Genomic DNA, 22260 nt, shown 5'->3' with positions numbered 1-22260 from the left:
TAGGAAACAGTAAAAAACCGAAAATGGAAACCAGCAGCAATGGGAACGAAAGTCATAAAATTGGAGAAACTAAAAGCAGAAGGAAGGCTTAAAAATCCACTACAGAAAGGAACGCGCCTCCTGGGTATTTAGGGAATGTAACTGGCAGAATTTAACGCGGTATTCGAGCCACTGCCTCACTTGGCTCTTTATTATCTTTCAGGGGAGGACATCACGTTAATCCATGAACTCCTACGACTTATTTCGGTTTAACTCCAGTCCTTTCTATACGTACATCCGTCTACATGGATACTCCGCAAGCCACCGTATTGTGCGTGGCGGAAGGTATCCTGTACCACCACTAGCTATTTCCTGTTCCACACGTAAATAGAGCTATGGAAAACCGACTGTCAGCGCCTCTGTATGAGCCCTAATTTCTCGTATCTCCACTTCGTGGTCCTTACTCGAAATATACACTACCGACCTTAAACTTGCTACACCACGAAGATGACGTGCCACAGGCGCGAAATTTAACCGACACGAAGAAGATGCTCTGATATGCAAATAATTAGTTCAGAGCATTCACACAAGGTTGGCGCCGGTGGCGACACCTACAACGTGCAGACATGAGGAAAGTTTCCAACAGATTTCTCATACACAAACAGCATTTGGCCGGCGTTGCCTGGTGAAACGTTGTTGTGATGTCTCGTATAAGGAGGAGAAATACGTACCATCACGTTTCCGACTTTGATAAAGGTCGGATTGTAGCCTATTGCGAGTGCGGTTTATCGTATCGCGGCATTGCTGCTCGCGTTGGTCGAGGTCCAACGAATGTTAGCAGAATATGGAATCGGTGGGTTCAGGAGGGCAATACGGAACGCCGTGCTAGATCCCAACGGCCTCGTATCACTAGCAGTCGATATGACAGGCATCTTATCCTCATGGCTGTAACGGATCGTGCAGCCACGTCTCGATCCCTGAGTCAACATATGGGGACGTTTGCAAGACAACAACCATCCGCACGGACAGTTCGACGACGTTTGCAGCAGCATGGCCTATCTGCTCGGAGACCATGGCTGCGGTTACCCTTGACGCTGCATCACACGCACGAGCGCCTGGGTGCACGAATGTCAAAACGTCAATTTTTCGGATGAATCCAGGTTCTGTTTACAACATCATGATGGTCGCATCCATGTTTGGCGACATTGCGGTGAACGCACATTGGAAGCGTGTATTCGTCATCGCCATACTGGCCTATCACCCGGCGTGATGGTATGGGGTGCCATTGGTTACACGTCTCGGTCTCCTCTTGTTCGCATTAACGGCACTTTGAACAGTGGACGTTACATTTCAGATGTGTTACGACCCGTGGCTCTACCCTTCATTCGATCCCTGCGAAACCCTACATTTCACCAGGATAATGCACGACCGCATGTTGCAGGTCCTGTACGGGCCTATCTGGATACAGAAAATGTTCGACTGCTGCCCTGGCCAGCACATTCTCCACATCTCTCACCAATTGAAAGCGTCTGGTCAACGGTGGCCGAGCAACTGGCTCGTCACAATACGCCAGTTACTACTCTTGATGAACTGTGGTATCGTGTTGAAGCTTCATGGGAAGCTATGCGTGTACACGCCATCCAAGCTCTGTTTGACTCAATGCCCAGGCGTATCAAGGCCGTTATTACGGCCAGAGTCGGTTGTTCTGGGTACTGATTTCTCAGGATCTATGCACCCAAATTGCGTGAAAATGAAATCACATGTCAGTTCTAGTATAATATATTTGTCCAATGAATACCCGTTTATCATCTGCATTTCTTCTTGGTGTAGCAATTTTACTGGCCAGTAGTGTACGTTGGCGGCAGTAGAATGATTCTGCAGTCAGCTTCAAATGCCGGTTCTCTAAACTTGCTCAATAGCGTTCCTCGAAAAGAACGTCGCCTTCCCTGCAGGGATTCCAATTTGAGTTCTCGAAGCATGTCCGTAACACTTGCGTGTTGTTTCAACCTACCGGTACCAAATCTACCAGCTCGCCTCTGAATTGCTTCGATATCTTACTTTGCTTTAATCCGATCCCAAACACTCGAGCGTCCTACACACGGGTTCCTTTACTGATGAACCACACTTTCCCAGAATTCTCCCAATACACCGATGTCGACCATTCGCCTTCCCTATCACAGTCCTCACATGCTTGTCCCATTTCATATCGCTTTGCAACGTTACGGCCAGATATTAAACGACGTGACTCTATCAAGCAGGACACTACTAATGCTGTATACGAAAATCGTGGGTTTTTTTTTCCTACTCATCGGGATTAACTTATATGTCTCTAGATTTAGAGCTAGCTGCCATTCATCACACCAATCAGAAATTTTGACTCAATCATCTTGTATGCTTCTATTGTCACTCGAGGACGAGACTCTACCGTACACCACAACATCATCAGCAAATAACCGCAGCTTGCTGTCCGCCAGATCATTTATGTGTACAGAAAAAACGAGTAATAGCGGTCCCATTACACTTCCGTGGGACACTTCCGTCAATACCCTTGGGTCCGACGAACACTCGCCGTCGAGGACTACATACTGGGCTCTATTACTTAAGAAGTCTTCGAGACACTCGCACGTCTGGGAACCTATTCCATAAGCTCATACCTTCGTTAAGTCTACAGTAGTGGGACGCCGCATCAAATACTTTCCGCAAATCTACCTATTTGCCTGTTACCCCTCATCCATAGGTAGCAGTATATCATGTGAGAAAAGGGCTAGCTGAGTTTCGGACAAACGATGTTTTCTAAAACCGTGCTGATTCGTGCCTTAAGATTCTCGATCTTAAGAAAATTTGTTATGTTCCAACTGAGAATATGTTCAAGGATTCTGCAGCAAACTGATTTTACGGATATTCGTCTTTAATTTTTCTGGTCCGCTCTTTTCCCCCTTCTTACATGTAGGAGTAACCTGTGGTTTCTTCCAGTCGGGTGGGACTTTGCGCTGGGCGAGAGGCTCGCGATAAAAGCAAGCTAAGCGAACTGCTGTTCTGACATTTCGTACAGAGCTGCAGACAATCCTTGATAACCAGTACATAACGGTAACAGTAACAGCGACGCCAAGTGGACTGTTATAGCAAAGTAGGCCGTTATGCAGGCGTGACATCACAGCACTGCCTGTTCGAGCCTCAGACTGGAAATCATGGGTGACAGCGCCACTCTAGACGCAGCGCATTACTTAATTCGAGCAATCCCAGCTGATACTGGACGCGGCAGTTGTCACCTGAGTAAAAGCCCTTCTGAAGCGCACAAGTCGACGGTTGAGATGTGATTGAGGAACGGAGACGCAAAGAAACAACCACAGTTAAACACAGATTAGGAACATATCACGTATTGGCGGGCAGGGGCCTCCGAGCACTGTACAGGATGGTTGTAAGAACTTGAAATCAGCAGAAGTAATCACTCGTGAGTTTCTAAGTGCTCCCAGCAGTCCAGTTAGTTCAATGACTGTGCACAGGGAGTCAGAAGAATGGGGTACTATGAGTGAGCAGCTCTTCATAGGCCACAAATTTCTGCAGTCAATGCTAAGCGACGGCTGAAGTGGTGAAAGCGACACTGCTGGACAGACGATGACTGGAAACGAGTGATGGATCACGCTACATACTATGGCGATCTGATGGCATGGTTTTGTGTTTGGTCAATGCCTGGAGAACCACTGCCGGCCGGTGTGGCCGAGAGGTTCTTCAGTCTGGAACCGCGCTGCTGCTACGGTCGCAGGAACGAATCCTGCCTCGGGCATGGATGCGTGTGTTGTCCTTAGGTTAGTTAGGTTTAAGTAGCTCTAAGTTCTAGGGGACTGATGACCTCAGAAGTTAAGTCCCATAGTACTCAAAGCCATTGTTTTTGGAGAATCACTACAATCTCTTGAGGTACCAAAAGTGAAGTATGGAGGATATGATGTTACGGTGTGGGGGTGTTTTTCGTACTTTGGTTATGGTCCCGGAGATAAGTTTACTTTGAAAAATATCGCTGCACTCAAGTAAATACAACGCCCAGTCACATTAATGTGAGCACCTGCCAAAAGCCTGAATAACCACGTTTCTCCGACTCCAATGCCGTGGCCAGCTCCTTGTTGAGGTTCCACGGCACAAACCGCCCGATAGAGGTCGTCTCACAGATTCTCGACTGCATTTAAATCTGTGGAGTTTGATGGCCAGGGGAGTACAATAAACTCCTCCTGGTGCTCTTCGAACCACGCAAATACACTGCGAACTGACAAGTAGCATTGTCTTGCTGGTTGATCCCATCGTGCCGACGAAAAACAAAACTCCTTGCAATGGTGCACATGGTCCCCAAAGGTAAATACACACTTATGTAGATCTACGGTGTCTTCTAGAATGACGAGATCAGCCATGGAATACCATGAGATTATTTACCAGACTATAACGTTGCCCCCTCCAGCCTGAACCCTGCCAACGACTGTTACAGACTGTTCGCCGAACGCCGCACACGCCAACAGCCATCTACCCGAGAGAGCATAACACGTGATTCATCTGAGGTCACCCAATGGACGCCCAATAGCGGGGCTGCCGTGCAAATTCCAGACGACGACGTCAATGAACAGCAGTCAGCATAGCTGCATGAACCTCGCGCCTGTTACAGTGGCCCACGTGCAGCAGCGTTCGCTGAACGGTTGTTGAGGAGACACCCTTTGTTCACCTGGGCAGTCATTTGCTGAACAGTCGCACGTCTATTCGACCATACACGTCTCCACAGCCATCGTCCACGTCTGCCATTTATAGCCCGTGGTGCACCGCAATTGCCTCGGCGCCGGAAATGTACAGCGCCATTTGCCATGCACGGTACGCTTTAACCACGGTGGCAAGCGAACAGTTTACAAACATCTCGGTTTCGGTAACGCTTCCAACCTTGCCGTGAAAGCCAATGATCGTATCCTCGTGGACGTCACATTTATGGCTCCGTTTCCGCGTTACCACGACTTCCCTGCATTCCGCCCTTCCCCGATATGCTTTGCATACTCTCCTGTAGTGTCATACGCCCTCTGCTTTTCCTGATTTACATAAAGATCTAGGTGATAATCTGAGCAGCCCCCTTAGATAGTTTGCAGATGACGCTGTAATTTACCGTCTAGTAAAATCATCAGACGATCAATTCCAATCACAAAATGATCTAGAGAGAATTTCTGTATGATGCTAAAAATGGCAATTGGCACTAAACAAAGAAAAGTGCGAGGTCATCCACATGGGTACTAAAAAAATCCCATAAATTTTGGGTATACGATAAATCGCACAAATCTAAGGGCTATCAATTCGACTAAATACCTAGGAATAACAATTACGAGTAACTTAAATTGGAAAGACCACGTAGATAATATTGTGGGGAAGGCGAAACGAAGACGGCCCTTTGTTAGCAGAACACTTGGTGAAGATGTGACAAACCCACTAAAGAGACAGCCTACATTACACTTGTCCGTCCTCTGCTGGAATATTGCTGCGCGGTAAGGGATCCTTACCAGGTAGGATTGACGGAGGACATCGAAAAAGTGCAAAGAAGGGCAGCTCGTTTCGTGTTATCGCGCAATAGAGGTTAGAGTGTCACTGATACGATACGCGAGTTGCGGTGGCAGTCACTGAAACAAAGGCGGTTTTCTTTCCGGCGAGAACTATTTACGAAATTTCAGTCACCAACTTCCTCTTCCGAATGCGTAAATATTTTGTTGACACCCAACTACGTAGGGAGAAATGATCATCATAATAAAATAAGAGAAATCAGAGCTCGAACGGAAATATTTAGGTGTTCCTTTTACCCACGCGCCATTCGAGAGTGGAATGGTAGAGAAGTAGAGGGAAAACGGTTTGATGAAACCTCTCCCAGGCACTTAAGTGTGAATTGCAGAGTAACCATGTAGATGTAGATGTACTGTAATGCTGCCATCTGCAGCCTGAGAGTGGTTATTGCACACCGACGTCGAACGTGGGCGGTGGTGCTCTTGGGCTCCGTTATTTCAAAAGTGATCATGTTTTAGGCTACCCCTCGAACACCCGTGAGCACGTGTCATTGTGCTTACATTCAGACTCTTGTTATATACTGAAGCGCCAAGGACACTGGTATAGACATGCGCATTCAAATACAAGGATATGTAAACAGGAAGAATATGCCGCTGCGGTCGGCAACGCCTATATAAGACAGGTATCTGGCGCAGTTTTTGGCTCGGTTACTGCTCCTACAATGACAGGCTATCAAAATTTAAGTGAGTTTGAACGCGGTGTTATAGCCGTTGCACGAGCGGCGGGACACAGCATCTCCGGGTTACCGATGAAGTGGGGATTTTCCCGTACGACCATTTCACGTATGTATAGTATCAGGAATCCGGTAAAACATCAAATCTCCGATATCGCCGCGGCCGGAAAAAGATTCTGCAAGAATGGGACGAACGACGGCTGAAAAGAACCGTTCAGCGTGACAGAAGTGCAATCCTTCCGCAAATTGCTGCAGATTTCAGTGCTGGACCATCAACAAGTATCAGCGTGCGAACCATTCAACGAAACATTATCGATATGGGCTTTCGGAGACGAAGGCCCACTCATATATCCTTGATGACTGTACGACACAAACTTTTACGCCTCGCCTGGGCCCCTTAACACACACTGGGCTGTTGATGACTGGAAACATATTGCCTGGTCGGACGAGTCTCGTTTCAAATTGTATCGAGCGGATGGACGTGTACGGGTATGGAGACGACCTCATGACTCCATGGACCCTGCATGTCAACAGGAGACTGTTCAAGCTGTGACGGTGTGGGGCATGTGGGGAGTGATATGGGACCGCTTATACGTCTAGATACGACTACGACAGGTGACACGTACGTAAGCATACTGTCCGATGACTGCATCCATTCATGTCCATCGTGCATTCCTACAAACTTGGGCAATTCCAGCAGGACAATGCGACACACTATACCTCCAAAATTGCTACAGAGTGGCTCCAGGAACTCTCTTCTCAGTTTAAACACTTCCGCTGGCTACCAAACTCCTCAGACATTAGCACTGTTGAGCATGTCTGGGATGCCTTGGACCGGCCGCGGTGGCCGAGCGGTTCTAGGCCCTTCAGTCCGGAACCACGCAGCTGCGACGGTCGCAGGTTCGAATCCTGCCTCGGTCATGGATGTGTGTGATGTCCTTAAGTTAGTTATGTTTAAGTAATTCTAAGTCTAGTGGACTCATGACCTCAGATGTTAAGTCCCATAGTGCTTAAAGCCATTTGAACCATTTTTGGGATGCCTTGGAACGTGTTGTTCAGAAAAAATATCCACGCCATCGTACTCTTACAAATTTATGGACAGCCCTGCAGGATTCATGGTGTGAATTCCCTCCAGTAATACTTCAGACATTAGTCGAGTCCACGGCACGTCGTGTTGCGGCATTCCTGCGTGCTCGCGGGGCCCTACACGATACTAGGCTGGTGTACCAGTTTCTTTGGCTCTTCAGTGTATGATGGTTAAGTCTTTGCGGCTTGGTCTAGATCCTACGCCGAAAGAACATTTCAAACACCTTTTGAAAAAGTAATACGATCATCAATTGTCTGAAATACAATGGTTCAAATGACTCTGAGCACTATGGGACTCAACATCTATGGTCATCAGTCCCCTAGAACTTAGAACTACTTAAACCTAACTAACCTAAGGACATCGCACAACACCCAGTCATCCCGAGGCAGAGAAAATCCCTGACTCCGCCGGGAATCGAACCCGGGAACCCGGGCGTGGGAAACGAGAACGCTACCGCACGACCACGAGCTGTGGACTGAAATACAATGCTCGACTTCACTACAAACGACTGAGACGATTTTCACACTACATGCATCGCGAAAATCCGAGTACGCGTGAACGTACAGTATTAAACTTCATGAAACGGAGAGGAGGTTTCCGTAAGATCATCTGCAGCATGGTAGATTTACCGGTTTCCAGCGCAGAGCGCCCGATAAAGACTACGTTTACCTGCAATAATAAGCTAATAAATTCAAAATCGCGTTGAATCGGAGTACAGTAACGGAAAACGTATGACCAAAGTCAAATCAAGGAAAACAAACAGCTGAACATTAGCCGCTACCATACCCAAGCGAAGCAAGCAGAAGCATAAAGCACTGAAGAACAACGCCTGATCGAGTTCGTAGCGCAAATGTTCTTTTTTTCCCCTTCAATGAGAAAGTTCAACAGAGTGGAAACAATTTGGCGTTAGCAACAATCGTGAGAAATTAACATGTAGTCGAGTGGAGTTATCCATGTGACGCTATTGCCACTCAGGTGGCGGTATCGACTGCCCTTATGTTTACCACATAAGAGGATACTATGGTACACGAACAAGATATACTTGCACGTCTATTTAATTTCGTCAACTACTCTTAAGTGCCTAAAGATGAAGCCATAATAGGGTCGAAGTCAATGGGAAATAATACGACTAACACAACTCTGAAATGTTAAAATAGCCTGTCGCTCCAAAACAGAGTAAGTATCGACAGCGCTCGTCAGTATAGTGATAATTTGTTGTTAATGCGTACCTTGGCTCGTTCCACATCCCTGAAAGTTTCCCTTCTTGGTAGGATCTAAACACGATGAATGAATAAAGCAGAGGCCATCTGATGCAGTATTTCTTTTCCTTTTAAAAAATTAATTTTTGGGAACTAGGTATTAGATAAGAACGGATTTTTCCATTTTTCCACATCTATCAGATAAGAAATAGAACTAGGAAGCTGGCAAACGCTCTTGGTGACAGTGAGAATACTTTAATCTTTAGTGCCTTCCACTTCCCAAGTACAGGCCTAGGTTAAAATTGAAAGCGCTCTGCCCCCCCCCCCCTCCTCCCCAAAAAAACCAGCACGCTGGTTCCTAAAGGTCATTCAGTTTTTTTTGACCAATAAAATTACAAAATTTTGGCTTCTAATTTACTAGTTTAAGAAGTTTTCTAGATGTTCCTGTTTATTGGTAACATTTAAAACGGACTATGTAAATCATCTGAATCAAAAGAACTATCTCAACAGGAATATTTCCGTAAAAAGAACTACTTTGCCCTTCTCTAAGGCAAATTGAAGCGCGTAAGGATAACTGAAATTTTAAACAATCGGCGGCAGCAAAACAAAGCAACAAGACAGGGGGTAGACTCACGAGCGTGGCACGTGTCTTCCTCATCAGACAGGGGGGAGGGCTCGATGGCACGTGCGCACAGATTCGTCACTTCGCACCGTTGTGTGGACACACTTATGTCTATTTCTAGTCCAGTTATCCACATTTTTTAAGCGTTCTCTGATGATGCGACTCCCACAACCGCCCAAAATACTGTCCAAAAAATCAATTAACACCCAAGGGTGGCCGCACAGCTGCATACGCTCATCGTGTAATCCAATAACACGTGCCTAATTGTGGCTAATTCAATCTATATTTCTTTACCTATTCTTCCTGAGTATGTAATAATCATTTCTGCACTTCACAATTACAGATTGAAAAAAAAAACCTTGTTAACGAATTGTGGGCTTGAGGTGGATGTGTTGGTCCGCAAGATTGCGCAATTCATCTGCTGCCAATATCGATCCTTTTCCTCGAGTCTCGTGGAGGGTGTGTCCATTGCAAACATCTGTTCACATCAGATCGTTGTTGTGCCGTTGTATTTGTGTAGGCGCTACTTTTACCAAAACGGCGCCGCCTGTCCACACAAATATGCAGTATGATTTCCTTGGCTCTTCGAAAACAGTCAATAACATCCTGATAACTGTTGGAATGGAATTAATATCAATATACCCTCTGTGGGCAGCCATCTACATAAGTAGAATACAGTATCCCGATCGTAGATTTTATATGCTTGTGAAAAAATAAATCAGTAAATACTCAGCTGTCTTCTGCTTGAAGTATTGTGTCAGTACGGGAAATTAACGGTATCTCCGATAGACTAGATTGTTATGTCCCTCTATGCTGTGTATCCTGTCACTAGATTATCTGATCGCAATGTTGATATGCACCTGGAAGCAAGATGCGACTGCTGTATTTCATTTTCACGAGAACAACAGTACGCAGCTACTATTACACAGCCGTTGGGTTTATAAACAAAGTTCGGAATAAGAAAGAATCACATGGCATACTGATTTTTTACGCGAAGAACAAAAGACACTACAATACAACAATCACTAGTATATTTCGCTTCAGTAACCTCTGGCAGTTGCAGCTGCCTTTCTTGAAACTATGATAGCGATTCATTTTAGATCACGGTGTTCTGTGACCAAGTTCTCTTTGAAGCACTCGAAAGCTTACAACCGCAACTACTTGTCAATTTAGTTGGCAAACTTTTCGCACATGCAGTTCCATTTGCTGTGATCTTGGTGGTATCCCACGATTAAACGATTTTTTTTCTTTATAAATGTGTGCCCATGGATATATTAAACACAGGCTTTTAAATCATTTGTACGTCGGGAAGTCTTAATTGACACAATAACCCACACGTAAACGATATCAAGTGATTTACAATAACTTGAACTGAAGGTGTGCCAGGATTTCAGAATAGAAAGGGCATTAAACTTTCCCTGAACAACATCCTTCAGATTGACAGTACATTCGAAACAACTGATAGCAGGTATGCTTTGCACAGCTTATCCATCTATAGCAACATGAAGGTGTTTACAAATCCCAATTACGCGTAATATGAGATTACTGAGTCTTCCGTAGCAGAAGAAAAGATATTGCCAAATTTGGAATTCGTAAATGGGTATCACTTATCCAAATGTGTCTAAAACAATGGTAAACATTTATATTTACTCCTCTGTAACGACGACTTTAAGGATTAAGCGATAACACTTAATGAGCGATGTAGAGAAGAAAACGGTATCTGCTAATCAGTTACAAGTCAGGGAATTCTAAAGGCCTTTAGTATGCAAGAGTTGAAATGTGTGCAGTTTCGTCTCCATGTGAGATTCTTCAGCGTCTTGGTACTTTGATGGAACATTTTGTTTATTCTGAAGTCAATAAAATTTTTAAAAGGTAAGAAAAACTTGTTTTATTCAATGTTTACTTCAATTGTGAATCATAACTTATAGCAGAAATCATATTTAAAAAATAATTAGTGCGCCGAAACGCTATTAATTGATCGTATTTCGTGGAACACCCTTTTCTATTGTACCGACACCAAAGAGAAGAGAATTACGAGCACACGTTTTTCTCCTCAGCAGCATTTACCTGAAGTGGATGCGACAAGTACTGTTAAAACGCATCCGAACAACCACAGGAAATTATATAAATGTTACGCATTACCACCAAGGTCACCGTGCGTGAGCATCAAAACAAATGTCACTGCAAGCTATTATGGCAACCGGTGACAGTTGAGAAAAAGTAAATGTAATGAGAACGAAGAAACGACAAATAGGTCGAAATGTTCACGGCCTCACATGAAAGAAACACGTTATTTTAGAAGAATTAAAAACAATAACAGATGCCAGAAATGTGCCTTGGCAGACAGCCGCCACTACACATACAGTTATACTGCGTTCGTTTCATAGAAAATGATCGTGAACTGCGTGATCTTTTTCTAAATATTGCTGAAATCTAGTAGGGTGTTCGTCCCTTCAAGAGAAACTTTTCACCCGAACTGGTAACAAACCGGCACATTAACATAAAAAACCCGGGTGTTTTCGTAGATAATATAAAAAAAACATTGTACAGAATTTGGGACAGTAATGTCGCCGAATGCAGACAGCTTTGACCAACTCTTCTCGCACGTACCTGTGCAGAAGCCGTGAGGCACGCAGCTGTCCTACAGAGCGGCGCGCTGAGGTTGTGTGGAGTGACAGGCCACGAAGCAGCCATCACGATGACAGCGATGAACAGGGCCAGACACAGCAAGATGATGATTATCGCGACGATGAGGCCGGTGCGAGACAGACCGGTGCGTTTGCTCGCGCTGTGCTGCAGCCGGGACACGAACCCCGAACGGCCGCGTCCGCCGCGCTTCACACCCACAGAGTCCGCGTCACTCGAACGGCGCATTTGATCGGAACTGGAAGGAGGCAGGCAGGGCACCTTCTCTCCCGGACTCGAAGGTACAGGCGGTGAGGAATCCCTCCCGCCATTAGCCAACCCCTTCTCACTGTCGTCTTCCATTGTTCAGTCACTCACTGCAGCGTCAACAATAACACTCATAACACGGGTGCACTCGCCTGCCGTAACCACCACTGCCCGACTGCACCGTACGCCGTGCACACGTGTACTCAACAATACTCACGTCCAACGGACGCTCGCCCGGCCCGCGTTTCTACCACGTCGAAGCTCATTGGCTGAATGCACGACGCCCCTCGCTCGTAGTTCGCATCCATAAAGTTTCAGCGACGGCCACTGGAGGCGCACCGGCAAACAGCTGAGTGGAGTGGGCGCTCGCCATCCTGCAAGTAGTTCTGACGTCTGCCAATGGGAACGCTACTGTGCTGACCGAACCGAACGAAACACACCGTCGTTTCCGATCTGTAGAATAACTTGCCCATAATCGAACTACGTTTTATAAGGATTTTAATTGTCGCAGGAGCATAATGGGGCACCACGCAGACAGCAAGTAGGAATCTGTATGTGGGCAACAACTATCGTTTAAAGCTGAACGGAATTAGTTATTTCAATTTTTTTAAAAGTCCTATAGCTAAAAACATTTATTTTACTTTATTTATTTATTCGTCCATAGACCATTTAGTTCAGTAATATCGGTCATGTAACTAACACACAGAAATAATACATATAAAAAATTAACAAAATAGGATACGATAACGTGTGGCTAGGACAGAAAATCGGCCATGGCCTAATCAAAGGAAGCATTCCATCTTAGCGCAAAGGGGAAACCATTGAAAACCCACGTCACGATGGCCGGAAGTGAATAAACTCCGGTCCTCCCGAATACGAGTCCAGTACGATAAGACCGGAATAGCCACATCACTAGGCACATGATTGGAAGGGGAACCACAAAATACATCGTTTACATGGTGAATGCAACATGCACAATAAGTAAATCAATGGAAAAGATATTTTGAAAATAAAAACACCACTGAAAAATCATGAACAAATTACATAACACTGCGGAAAAATACAAAATTCACAATAAGGCAGTGATGTAGGTACGCGTGATACATGAAAGTCTGATTTAAAACATCCCTCAAAAAATAGAACACATTATATAACACCGCGAAAAGGCAGAAAGTATATGATCTGTCACTACTTGTCCACTTGACTGCAAGTGACGCGTCAGTGGTAGATCCTGATGCGCCTAACCAACAAGTTTGAGGTGCTGTCTTTACTGAAACTGAATCTGAGTCAGTGTGACTCCCGTCACCTGTTTCAGGTAAAGCTGTGAAGAGGAGACAAACGCAAAAAGATAGGGGGACTATAAATCGTCAGTAGATCAGACCTATCGAGAATGTTGGTACCCTTTAGGGAAATAGCAGCAAAGGACAGGAAAGCACACCAGATGCCCTCAGCGTGTATGCCTGTGGCCCTCATTCAACATGTTGAAGAGGCTATTCCAGCAGCCATTGAGGGAACAGAACCCACCAACTGCAGCTTATGGCACACATTGGAACAAGCAGAGCCTGTCATCCAGGCTCTGGAGTCATACTTCGGTCATTCCAAGGCTGGCAGAGAAGGCTGAGAAGACCATCCTTGTGCATGGAGTTTCAACAAAGCTCACAATTTGCAGGCATTGTCCACAGAACTGATCGTGGCCCTTTGGTTCTGAGTCGAGTGGAAGGACTGAACAAGAGACTTCGTATGCTCCTAACAAGCTAGGCTGTGACTTCCTGGACTTTTGCCATAGGGATGAGAACTGTAGGACCCTCTAAATGGATCAGGTGTGCACTACAGAAGCATGGTGGAAACCTGAAATGACAGTAACGTGATTTTTGGGAAAAATTTGAGTGTACATCAAAAGGACGGGAAAATGGGAACTGGAGGTGGTGTTCTTGTCGCAGTATATAAGAAAAACAAATCCACCGAGATAGAAATTGAGGCCACATATGAAACTGTTTGGCCAATGATAATTGAATCCTTCTATCTCCCAACAGATTCATCTCCTGATGTAACTGAAAACATTAGATAAAACCTCAGTTCACTTGAACGTATGTTCCCCAGTTATACTGTACTTATCGGTGCAGACTTAAATCATCCAGCAACTAATTGGGAAAATTGCAGTTTTGTTAATTGTGGGCATGGTAAGACTTGTGAAAAATTACTAAATGCCTTCTCTGAAAACTACCTGGAACAGATAGTTAGGAATCCCAGACATGATGAAAATATATTGGAGCTAATGGCAACAAATAGACCTGACCTATTTGAGGATGTCTACAGTGAAACTGGTATCTGTGACCATGACAAAGTTGTGGCAACAATGATTACCAAACTACAAAGAACAACTGAACCAAGCATAAAGATATATATGTTCAGTAAACTAGATGAAAAATCGGTAGTGTCATTCCTAAATGAGGAACTAGAAACTTTCAGCACAGGGCACAAACATGTAGAGCAACTATGGCTCAAGTTTAAAAGAATAGTTGACCATGCAATCGATAGATATGTACCCAGTAGAACAGTTCATAGTGGGAGCAACACTCCATGGTATACAGTCACTATAAAGAAAGTTCTGAGGAGACAGAGATTACTGCATAATAGGTGTAAAACAAAGCTTAGAGCTATAGACAGAAAGATGCTCAATGAAACATGTTTGGCTGTCAAGAGAGCAATGCATGATGCCTTCAATGATTACCATAGAAGAATATTGTCAAATGACATTTCACAAAACCCAAAGAAATTATGGTTGTATATAAAGGCATTAGTGGCACCAAAGTTAGTGTCCACTCCCTAGCGAATGAGAGAGCAACTGAAATTGAGGGTTGCAAGGCAAAAGCTGAAATGATTAACTCCGGTTCCAAATGCTACTTTACATAGGAAAATGAAGGAGCACTACCCCAATTTAATCTTTGTACTGCTGAAAATATGAATGAAATAGGTATTAGTGACAGTGGTGTTGAGAAACAGCTGAAATCTTTAAAACTGAAATAGCTCCATGCCTTGATGGAATCCCTGTTAGATTCTATACTCAATTTGCAGCCCTGAACAAAAACTATGCCCAGTACTTGGGAAAAAGCACAGGTCACACCTGTCTACAAGAAGGGTAGTACAAGTGATCCACATAACTACTGTCCAATTTACTTGACATCAGTAAGTTGTAGACTCTCAGAACATATTCTGAGCTTAAACATAATGAGGTATATTGAACAGTGACCTCTTCAATGTCAACCAGCATGGATTCCTAAAACACTGATCATGTGATACTCAACTTTCACTTTTCTCAGATGATGTACTGAAAGCTTTGGATCAAGGCTGTCAGGTAGATACAGTATTTCTTGATTTCCAAAATTTTTGACTCAGTACTACACCTACACTTGTTGTCAAAAGTACAATCATATGTGGTATCAACTGAAATTTGTGACTGGGTTGAGGACTTTTTGGTAGGGAGGACACAGCATGTTATCTTGGATGGAGAGTTATCATCAGATGCAGAAGTAACTTTGGGTGTGCCCCAGGAAAGTGTGCTGAGACCCATGTTGATCATGTGGTATATCGATGATCTTACAGACAATATTACTAGTAACCTCAGACTTTTATCCATGGTTATCTATGAGGAAGTGCTGTTTGAAAGAAGCTGCACAAACATTCGGGAAGATCTTGATAAGATTTCATTCAAAGCAGTGCAAAGATTGGAAACTTGCTTTAAATGTTCAGAAATGCAAAATTTTGCACTTTACAAAATGGAAAAAACACAGTATCTTATGATTATAATATCTGTGATTCACTGTTGGAATCGGGCAACTCATACACCTGAGTGCAACATTTTGTAGGCATATGAAATGGAATGATCATATAGACTCATTTATGGGTAAAGCAGGTGGCAGATGATAAGAAGTTCATAATGTCTGTAGATGATATGTTTTCCAGGGTTCAGGGACAAATGTTAACTTGCTTACAGTTAGCAATTAGAGTGTTGTACTAGAACAGCACATACAGCAAAGAGAAACAGTGAACTTGAATGTCACAAGTTATAGAAAGAAAATGAATGATGAGGGAAATATATGTGGACAATTATCAAGCATAATTGTCCAAAGGTAACTTTATAAATGAAATACTGATGCACCAAGTACAAGCTGGAAATAACTTTAATTATGTATAATTATATATTGTCACATACAGCACTACTTTGCAGAGAGTCAAAGAAGCAGAATAGCTGATCTCTACCATACATTAACAAGGACAGTCAGGAACTAAGCCATGAAAGGGAAGAGCAAGAAAACAAAGCAGCCAGCTAAAATATTCTATCATTTTTTGGGTGTGCATCTGGGACTTTTTTAATTCTTTTATTGAGAAAGGTAACCAATAACAGTAGAAGTGACAAGATAAACAAGATAACTAAATTTGGAGACAATGGATGGTTAATAGACACGTGAAAGGTCAAGATAGTACAGAGAAAACAGAGGAACTGGGAAGAAAACCTTGTCATAGAATACAATCAACAATCAAACAAAGATATAATGTGTGGATAGATATGTGTGTGTGTGCGAGTGTATACCCGTCCTTTTTTCCCCCTAAGGTAAGTCTTTCCGCTCCCGGGATTGGAATGACTCCTTACCCTCTCCCTTAAAACCCACATCCTTTCATCTTTCCCTCTCCTTCCCTCTTTCCTGATGAGACAACAGTTTGTTGCGAAAGCTTGAATTTTGTGTGTATGTTTGTGTGTCCATCGACCTGCCAGCACTTTCGTTCGGTAAGTCACATCATCTGTGTTTTTAGATATATATAAAAACAAAGAAGAGGTGACTTACCGAACAAAAGCGCTGGCAGGTCGATAGACACACAAACAAACACAAACATACACACAAAATTCAAGCTTTCGCAACAAACTGTTGCCTCATCAGGAAAGAGGGAAGGAGAGGGGAAGACGAAAGGAAGTGGGTTTTAAGGGAGAGGGTAAGGAGTCATTCCAATCCCGGGAGCGGAAAGACTTACCTTAGGGGGAAAAAAGGACAGGTATACACTCGCACACACGCACATATCCATCCACACATACAGACACAAGCAGAGAGAGAGAGAGAGAGAGAGAGAGAGAGAGAGAGAGAGAGAGAGAGAGAGAGATATATATATATATATATATATATATATATATATATATATATATATATATATATATATATATATAATTATAATTATAATTATAATAGAGGGAAACATTCCACGTAGGAAAAATATATCTAAAAACAAAGATGATGTGACTTACCAAATGAAAGTGCTGGCAGGTCGACAGACACACAAACAAACACAAACATACACACTAAATTCAAGCTTTCGCAACAAACTGTTGCCTCATCAGGAAAGAGGGAAGGAGAGGGAAAGACGAAAGGATGTGGGTTTTAAGGGAGAGGGTAAGGAGTCATTCCAATCCCGGGAGCGGAAAGGCTTACCTTAGGGGGAAAAAAGGACGGGTATACACTCGCACACACACACATATCCATCCACACATATACAGACACAAGCAGACATATTTAAAGACAAAGAGTTTGGGCAGAGATGTCAGTCGAGGCAGAAGTGCAGAGGCAAAGATGTTGTTGAATGACAGGTGAGGTATGAGTGGCGGCAACTTGAAATTAGCGGAGATTGAGGCCTGGTGGATAACGGGAAGAGAGGATATATTGAAGAGCAAGTTCCCATCTCCGGAGTTCGGATAGGTTGGTGTTAGTGGGAAGTATCCAGATAACCCGGACGGTGTAACACTGCGCCAACATGTGCTGGCCGTGCACCAAGGCATGTTTAGCCACAGGGTGATCCTCATTACCAACTAACACTGTCTGCCTGTGTCCATTCATGCGAATGGACAGTTTGTTGCTGGTCATTCCCACATAGAATGCATCACAGTGTAGGCAGGTCAGTTGGTAGATCACGTGGGTGCTTTCACATGTGGCTCTGCCTTTGATCGTGTACACCTTCCGGGTTACAGGACTGGAGTAGGTGGTGGTGGGAGGGTGCATGGGACAGGTTTTACACCGTGGGCAGTTACAAGGGTAGGAGCCAGAGGGTAGGGAAGGTGGTTTGGGGATTTCATAGGGATGAACTAAGAGGTTACGAAGGTTAGGTGGACCGCGGAAAGACACTCTTGGTGGAGTGGGGAGGATTTCATGAAGGATGGATCTCATTTCAGGGCAGGATTTGAGGAAGTCATATCCCTGCTGGAGAGCCACATTCAGAATCTGATCCAGTCCCGGAAAGTATCCTGTCACAAGTGGGGCACTTTTGTGGTTCTTCTGTGGGAGGTTCTGGGTTTGAGAGGATGAGGAAGTGGCTCTGGTTACTTGCTTCTGTACCAGGTCGGGAGGGTAGTTGCGGGATGCGAAATTTTGTGTGTATGTTTGTGTTCGTTTGTGTGTCTGTCGACCTGCCAGCACTTTCATTTGGTAAGTCACATCATCTTTGTTTTTAGATATATTTTTCCTACATGGAATGTTTCCCTCTATTATAACTATATATATATATATATATATATATATATATATATATATATATATATATATATATATATATATATATATATATATATATATATATATATATATATATATATATATATAACAGGGGAACACACAAACAAAAGGTATTAAAGTCTGCAAGCTTTCTGAGCCAGTGTCTCCTTCTTCAGGCATAAGAGTTGAAGGGGAAGGGAGAGGGGTAAAGGAAAAGCGTTAGAGTTCAGGAAAGTCACACAGAACCCAGGGTCAGGGGAGACTTACCCGATGGCAAGAGAAGGGAAGACTGTCTGAAAAAACAGACACCACTCATATAGATATATTTATGTGCTGTGAAGGCTGACATGATCATTCAGTGCAGAGCACTCATCACCCAACCTCATGTGAGACTTCACGTGGTGTGACATGCAAAAAAAGGAGAAAAAAGGGCAAGGGACACTACTTTGGTAGTGTGTGGCAAATGGAAATTTGGACTATGGGGAGAAGCCTGTGCAGGTGGCATAAGTGGTTAACACATATGCCTAGTAAGCAGGAGACATGGGCATTGGTAGAAATTTTCACTTGGCGCCATTGAATTCTTTCATTGCCTGAATACAGCAGATATCAGAATTTCTCCTTTCTGAATATTATTGATCATAAGGTAGAAGGAGTAAACTCATTCAGCTTCCCAGAAATACTATCTCATTTATGACATAAATGGACATGTGAAAGAAAGCAGAAAGGTTTAATTACATTAACAGAACAATCTAGGTAACCCTCAGAACTAAATTCTGAGGGTTCTACACAATGATATCAGTACCACCATAACATATGTAAGTGAGTTGTGGACTGTAATAAAAAGAAATTAATGAAGATTACAAGCATTGGAGATGTGACTACTGTGAAGAGTAGCTGTGTACACACTATCTGACAGGGAGAGGAATGCTGACATCAAAGCAGAGCTGGGAGTGAAACATTTAAATGAGCAAATTAAGGAATACTGGAAAAACTTTAAGGATCATGTCTCAAGAATGGAAGACAATGGAATACCAAAATCAATGCTGAATTACTACCCAGTGGACAGACAGTGTTTAGAAAGATCATCGAGAAGGTGGAAAGATCGATAATTTCAACCAATGGGGCATAACTGGCAAATGCCTCATAAATGCAGAATGAAGACGATGATGGGTTAAGATGACATCTGATGTGTCACAATGGTCCTTGATGGACAGTCTGAGCAGAGCCTGTACCTTTGGCCCCAAGATCACCTGACTGACCTCAGTACTCTGGATGTTTCTGTGTAGAGTAATGTCATGTTTACAGCATTCCCATCAACGCAAAAGAAGAACTGGAGCAGTAAATTGTAGAGTCTAGTCAAGAATTATGAGGTGATCTGCGGGGATGTTTGAAAGAACTTGTAACTCAATGCAGAGACAAGTGCAATATTGTATCCTAATGTGGGTCATCACCTAGAATGCCTTTAGCAGGTACGAGTATGCAGTTTACATTTCAAATATGTTTGTTCTAACTAGGACAATAGAAAGTAAGTGGTGATTCAAAACCATACATTCAAAATAACCTCACAGCAGCTCATTTGTGGACCCGTGTTTACTGGAATGTTCTTGCTTCTGCTGTAATACACTGCTTACAAGAATTAGGGGAACACATATATCAATGTCCAGTATTTTAAATCTATTTTGACACAGGCTATACCTGTGGTCTTACTGCTTAGCTTGAGATTTTCACTTTCAGTGGAGGCAACAATTAAAATCTATTGACTGTGTTGTGGGTTATAATGTCATGTGACCCCTCAGAAGGAATGGAGTACAGGTGTCCCAGTGTTTTCTAGTGATGTACACAGATTGCAGTTGTCATTTGCGGACATTATATTAAACCAAGCACATGCAATGTGACATCTTAATGTAGTGCAAGATGCAAGGGCAGCCTGTTCAAGCCAAAAAGCATATGCTTTTGGTCTTGTTGCTTCAGATGCCAATGCCTCGCCTTGTGTCATCCATAGGTTGTGGAGATGCTCAGGAAAAAAAAAGTCTGTACACAAGATGGGTTGGCAACATCACTGATGCATTGCAGCCGCATATGAAGACTGATACCTGGCCATCACTGCATTGTGGCATTGTACAGACACCACCAGAGTCCAGCAAGGTGATCTCAGAAGGGCCACTGGAGCCACTGTGTCCAGTAAGAATGTAATGAACAGATTATGAGAAAGGGCCTTACCACCCAACCATCCTGTTTGAGTAAAATACTTGACATGACATCTTGGCAGCTTGCCTTCAGTTCTGCTGTTGCCGTGTCAACTGGCAACTTCATCACTGATGAAATGTGTTATTCACAGACAAGCCCAAATATCCTCTGATGCTAGGTGATGACCGTGTTTGTGTGCAGAGACCCATGGTGATCAGAACCTGCCAAATGTTGTCCAGGAAATCAACACATTCTTCTTTCTTGGCAGCCATATAGATCTTGTTGTTGTGTATAGTCACCTTACTGCCAGGCCGTACATTGAACAGATTATGTTGGTGGCTGCTGCATACAGTGGTGGCCCTGAATTCCTTCTAGTGCCAGGGCCTATGTGTTAGTCACCATCAAGGATATCTTGTGAAGCCTAGATATTGAAGCAATGGAATGGCCAATGGGGAGTCCTGACCTATACGCGATCACGCAGATGTGTGGCATGCTTGACAGACATGTCTGTCATTGTTCTCTTCCACAACAGACTCTCCAAGAACTCTCATGGGCTCTCATTGAATAATGGCAGTGGATACCATAGGGTGACTTCTGTAGACTTACAGGTGTCAGGCAGTGATAAACACTTAGATGTCATACACAGTACTGAAGCTCTCGAAGTCCAATGAGAAACAACCAGGATGACAGCATGAATGGTTGTTTCCACTTTGTTTTAAACTATTATAGGACATTTCAGTTATTTTTATGTAAACCACCAAGGATATCATTATAGTTTTTTGTGTGCTTCATTTGTGAAAGACAAAGTACAATTTGGTAACATACCCAGTCCTCAGTTATTGATCAATGGAATAAGGCAGATGCCCACAGTCATATTCCCCTAATTGTTTTGAGAAGTGCACATTTTCATCCATGTCAGTTTTTGTTGTTAGTTATGATATACTCTGGATAGGGAACAGACTGAACTAGATTTTCCTCATAAAATGCACCAACTAGATCACAAATCTGCAGCCACCGTGTCTGTCATGGTAGTTCATTTCCTGATTATTACTTTTTCTCCATTCTTATTCAGACACTGAATATACCGATTTTTAAAGTTAGAAGAATGAAAATGATTTTTACCTTCAAGTTGTCCTTTTTCTTTTTTTTAAAAAAAAAAGAAGAAAAAAGATGTGAGTATCTGGCATAATTTTCCATTTTCTTCCACCAATGAGAATGTGATGCTTATGCTTCATTTATTGTAATTCCACTCATTTAATATGAGATGTGAACCATTTTTAAACCATAGTTATTTAGTATGCCCCACTTACAAATGGCAGCAGGATAGACTGTCTGCTGAAAAATGAAGTTAATCTAGGAACTAGCAAGGAATTATAATTACCAGCATTGGCAATAACCACATTGTGTACTTTCGTCAGAATTGTGCTGCACATCATATTCCAAATGTTGTGTTTCACTTACAGTTTCTTCGTTTGTTAACAGGATTTTATGAAGTTTCAACATATGTGGGACAA

General features: G+C 43.3%; 1 protein-coding gene across 1 annotated transcript in view; it reads right to left on the bottom strand.

Annotated features, from left to right (window-relative positions):
• Positions 1-12307, bottom strand: part of LOC126473303 (endothelin-converting enzyme homolog) — a 632708-nt gene extending 620401 nt beyond the window's left edge. The window contains exon 1 of the mRNA XM_050100277.1: positions 11745-12307. Coding sequence (XP_049956234.1) covers positions 11745-12122 — 378 coding nt within the window. The 5' untranslated portion in view covers positions 12123-12307. The remainder of the gene's footprint in view (positions 1-11744) is intronic.
• Between the last annotated feature and the right edge of the window lie 9953 nt (positions 12308-22260).

The sequence above is a fragment of the Schistocerca serialis genome, chromosome 4 (genome assembly GCF_023864345.2).
Source record: "Schistocerca serialis cubense isolate TAMUIC-IGC-003099 chromosome 4, iqSchSeri2.2, whole genome shotgun sequence".
NCBI classification, from domain to species: domain Eukaryota; kingdom Metazoa; phylum Arthropoda; class Insecta; order Orthoptera; family Acrididae; genus Schistocerca; species Schistocerca serialis.
The sequence above is the reverse complement of the archived record's forward strand: the minus strand, read 5'-3'. Positions and strand labels throughout refer to the sequence as shown.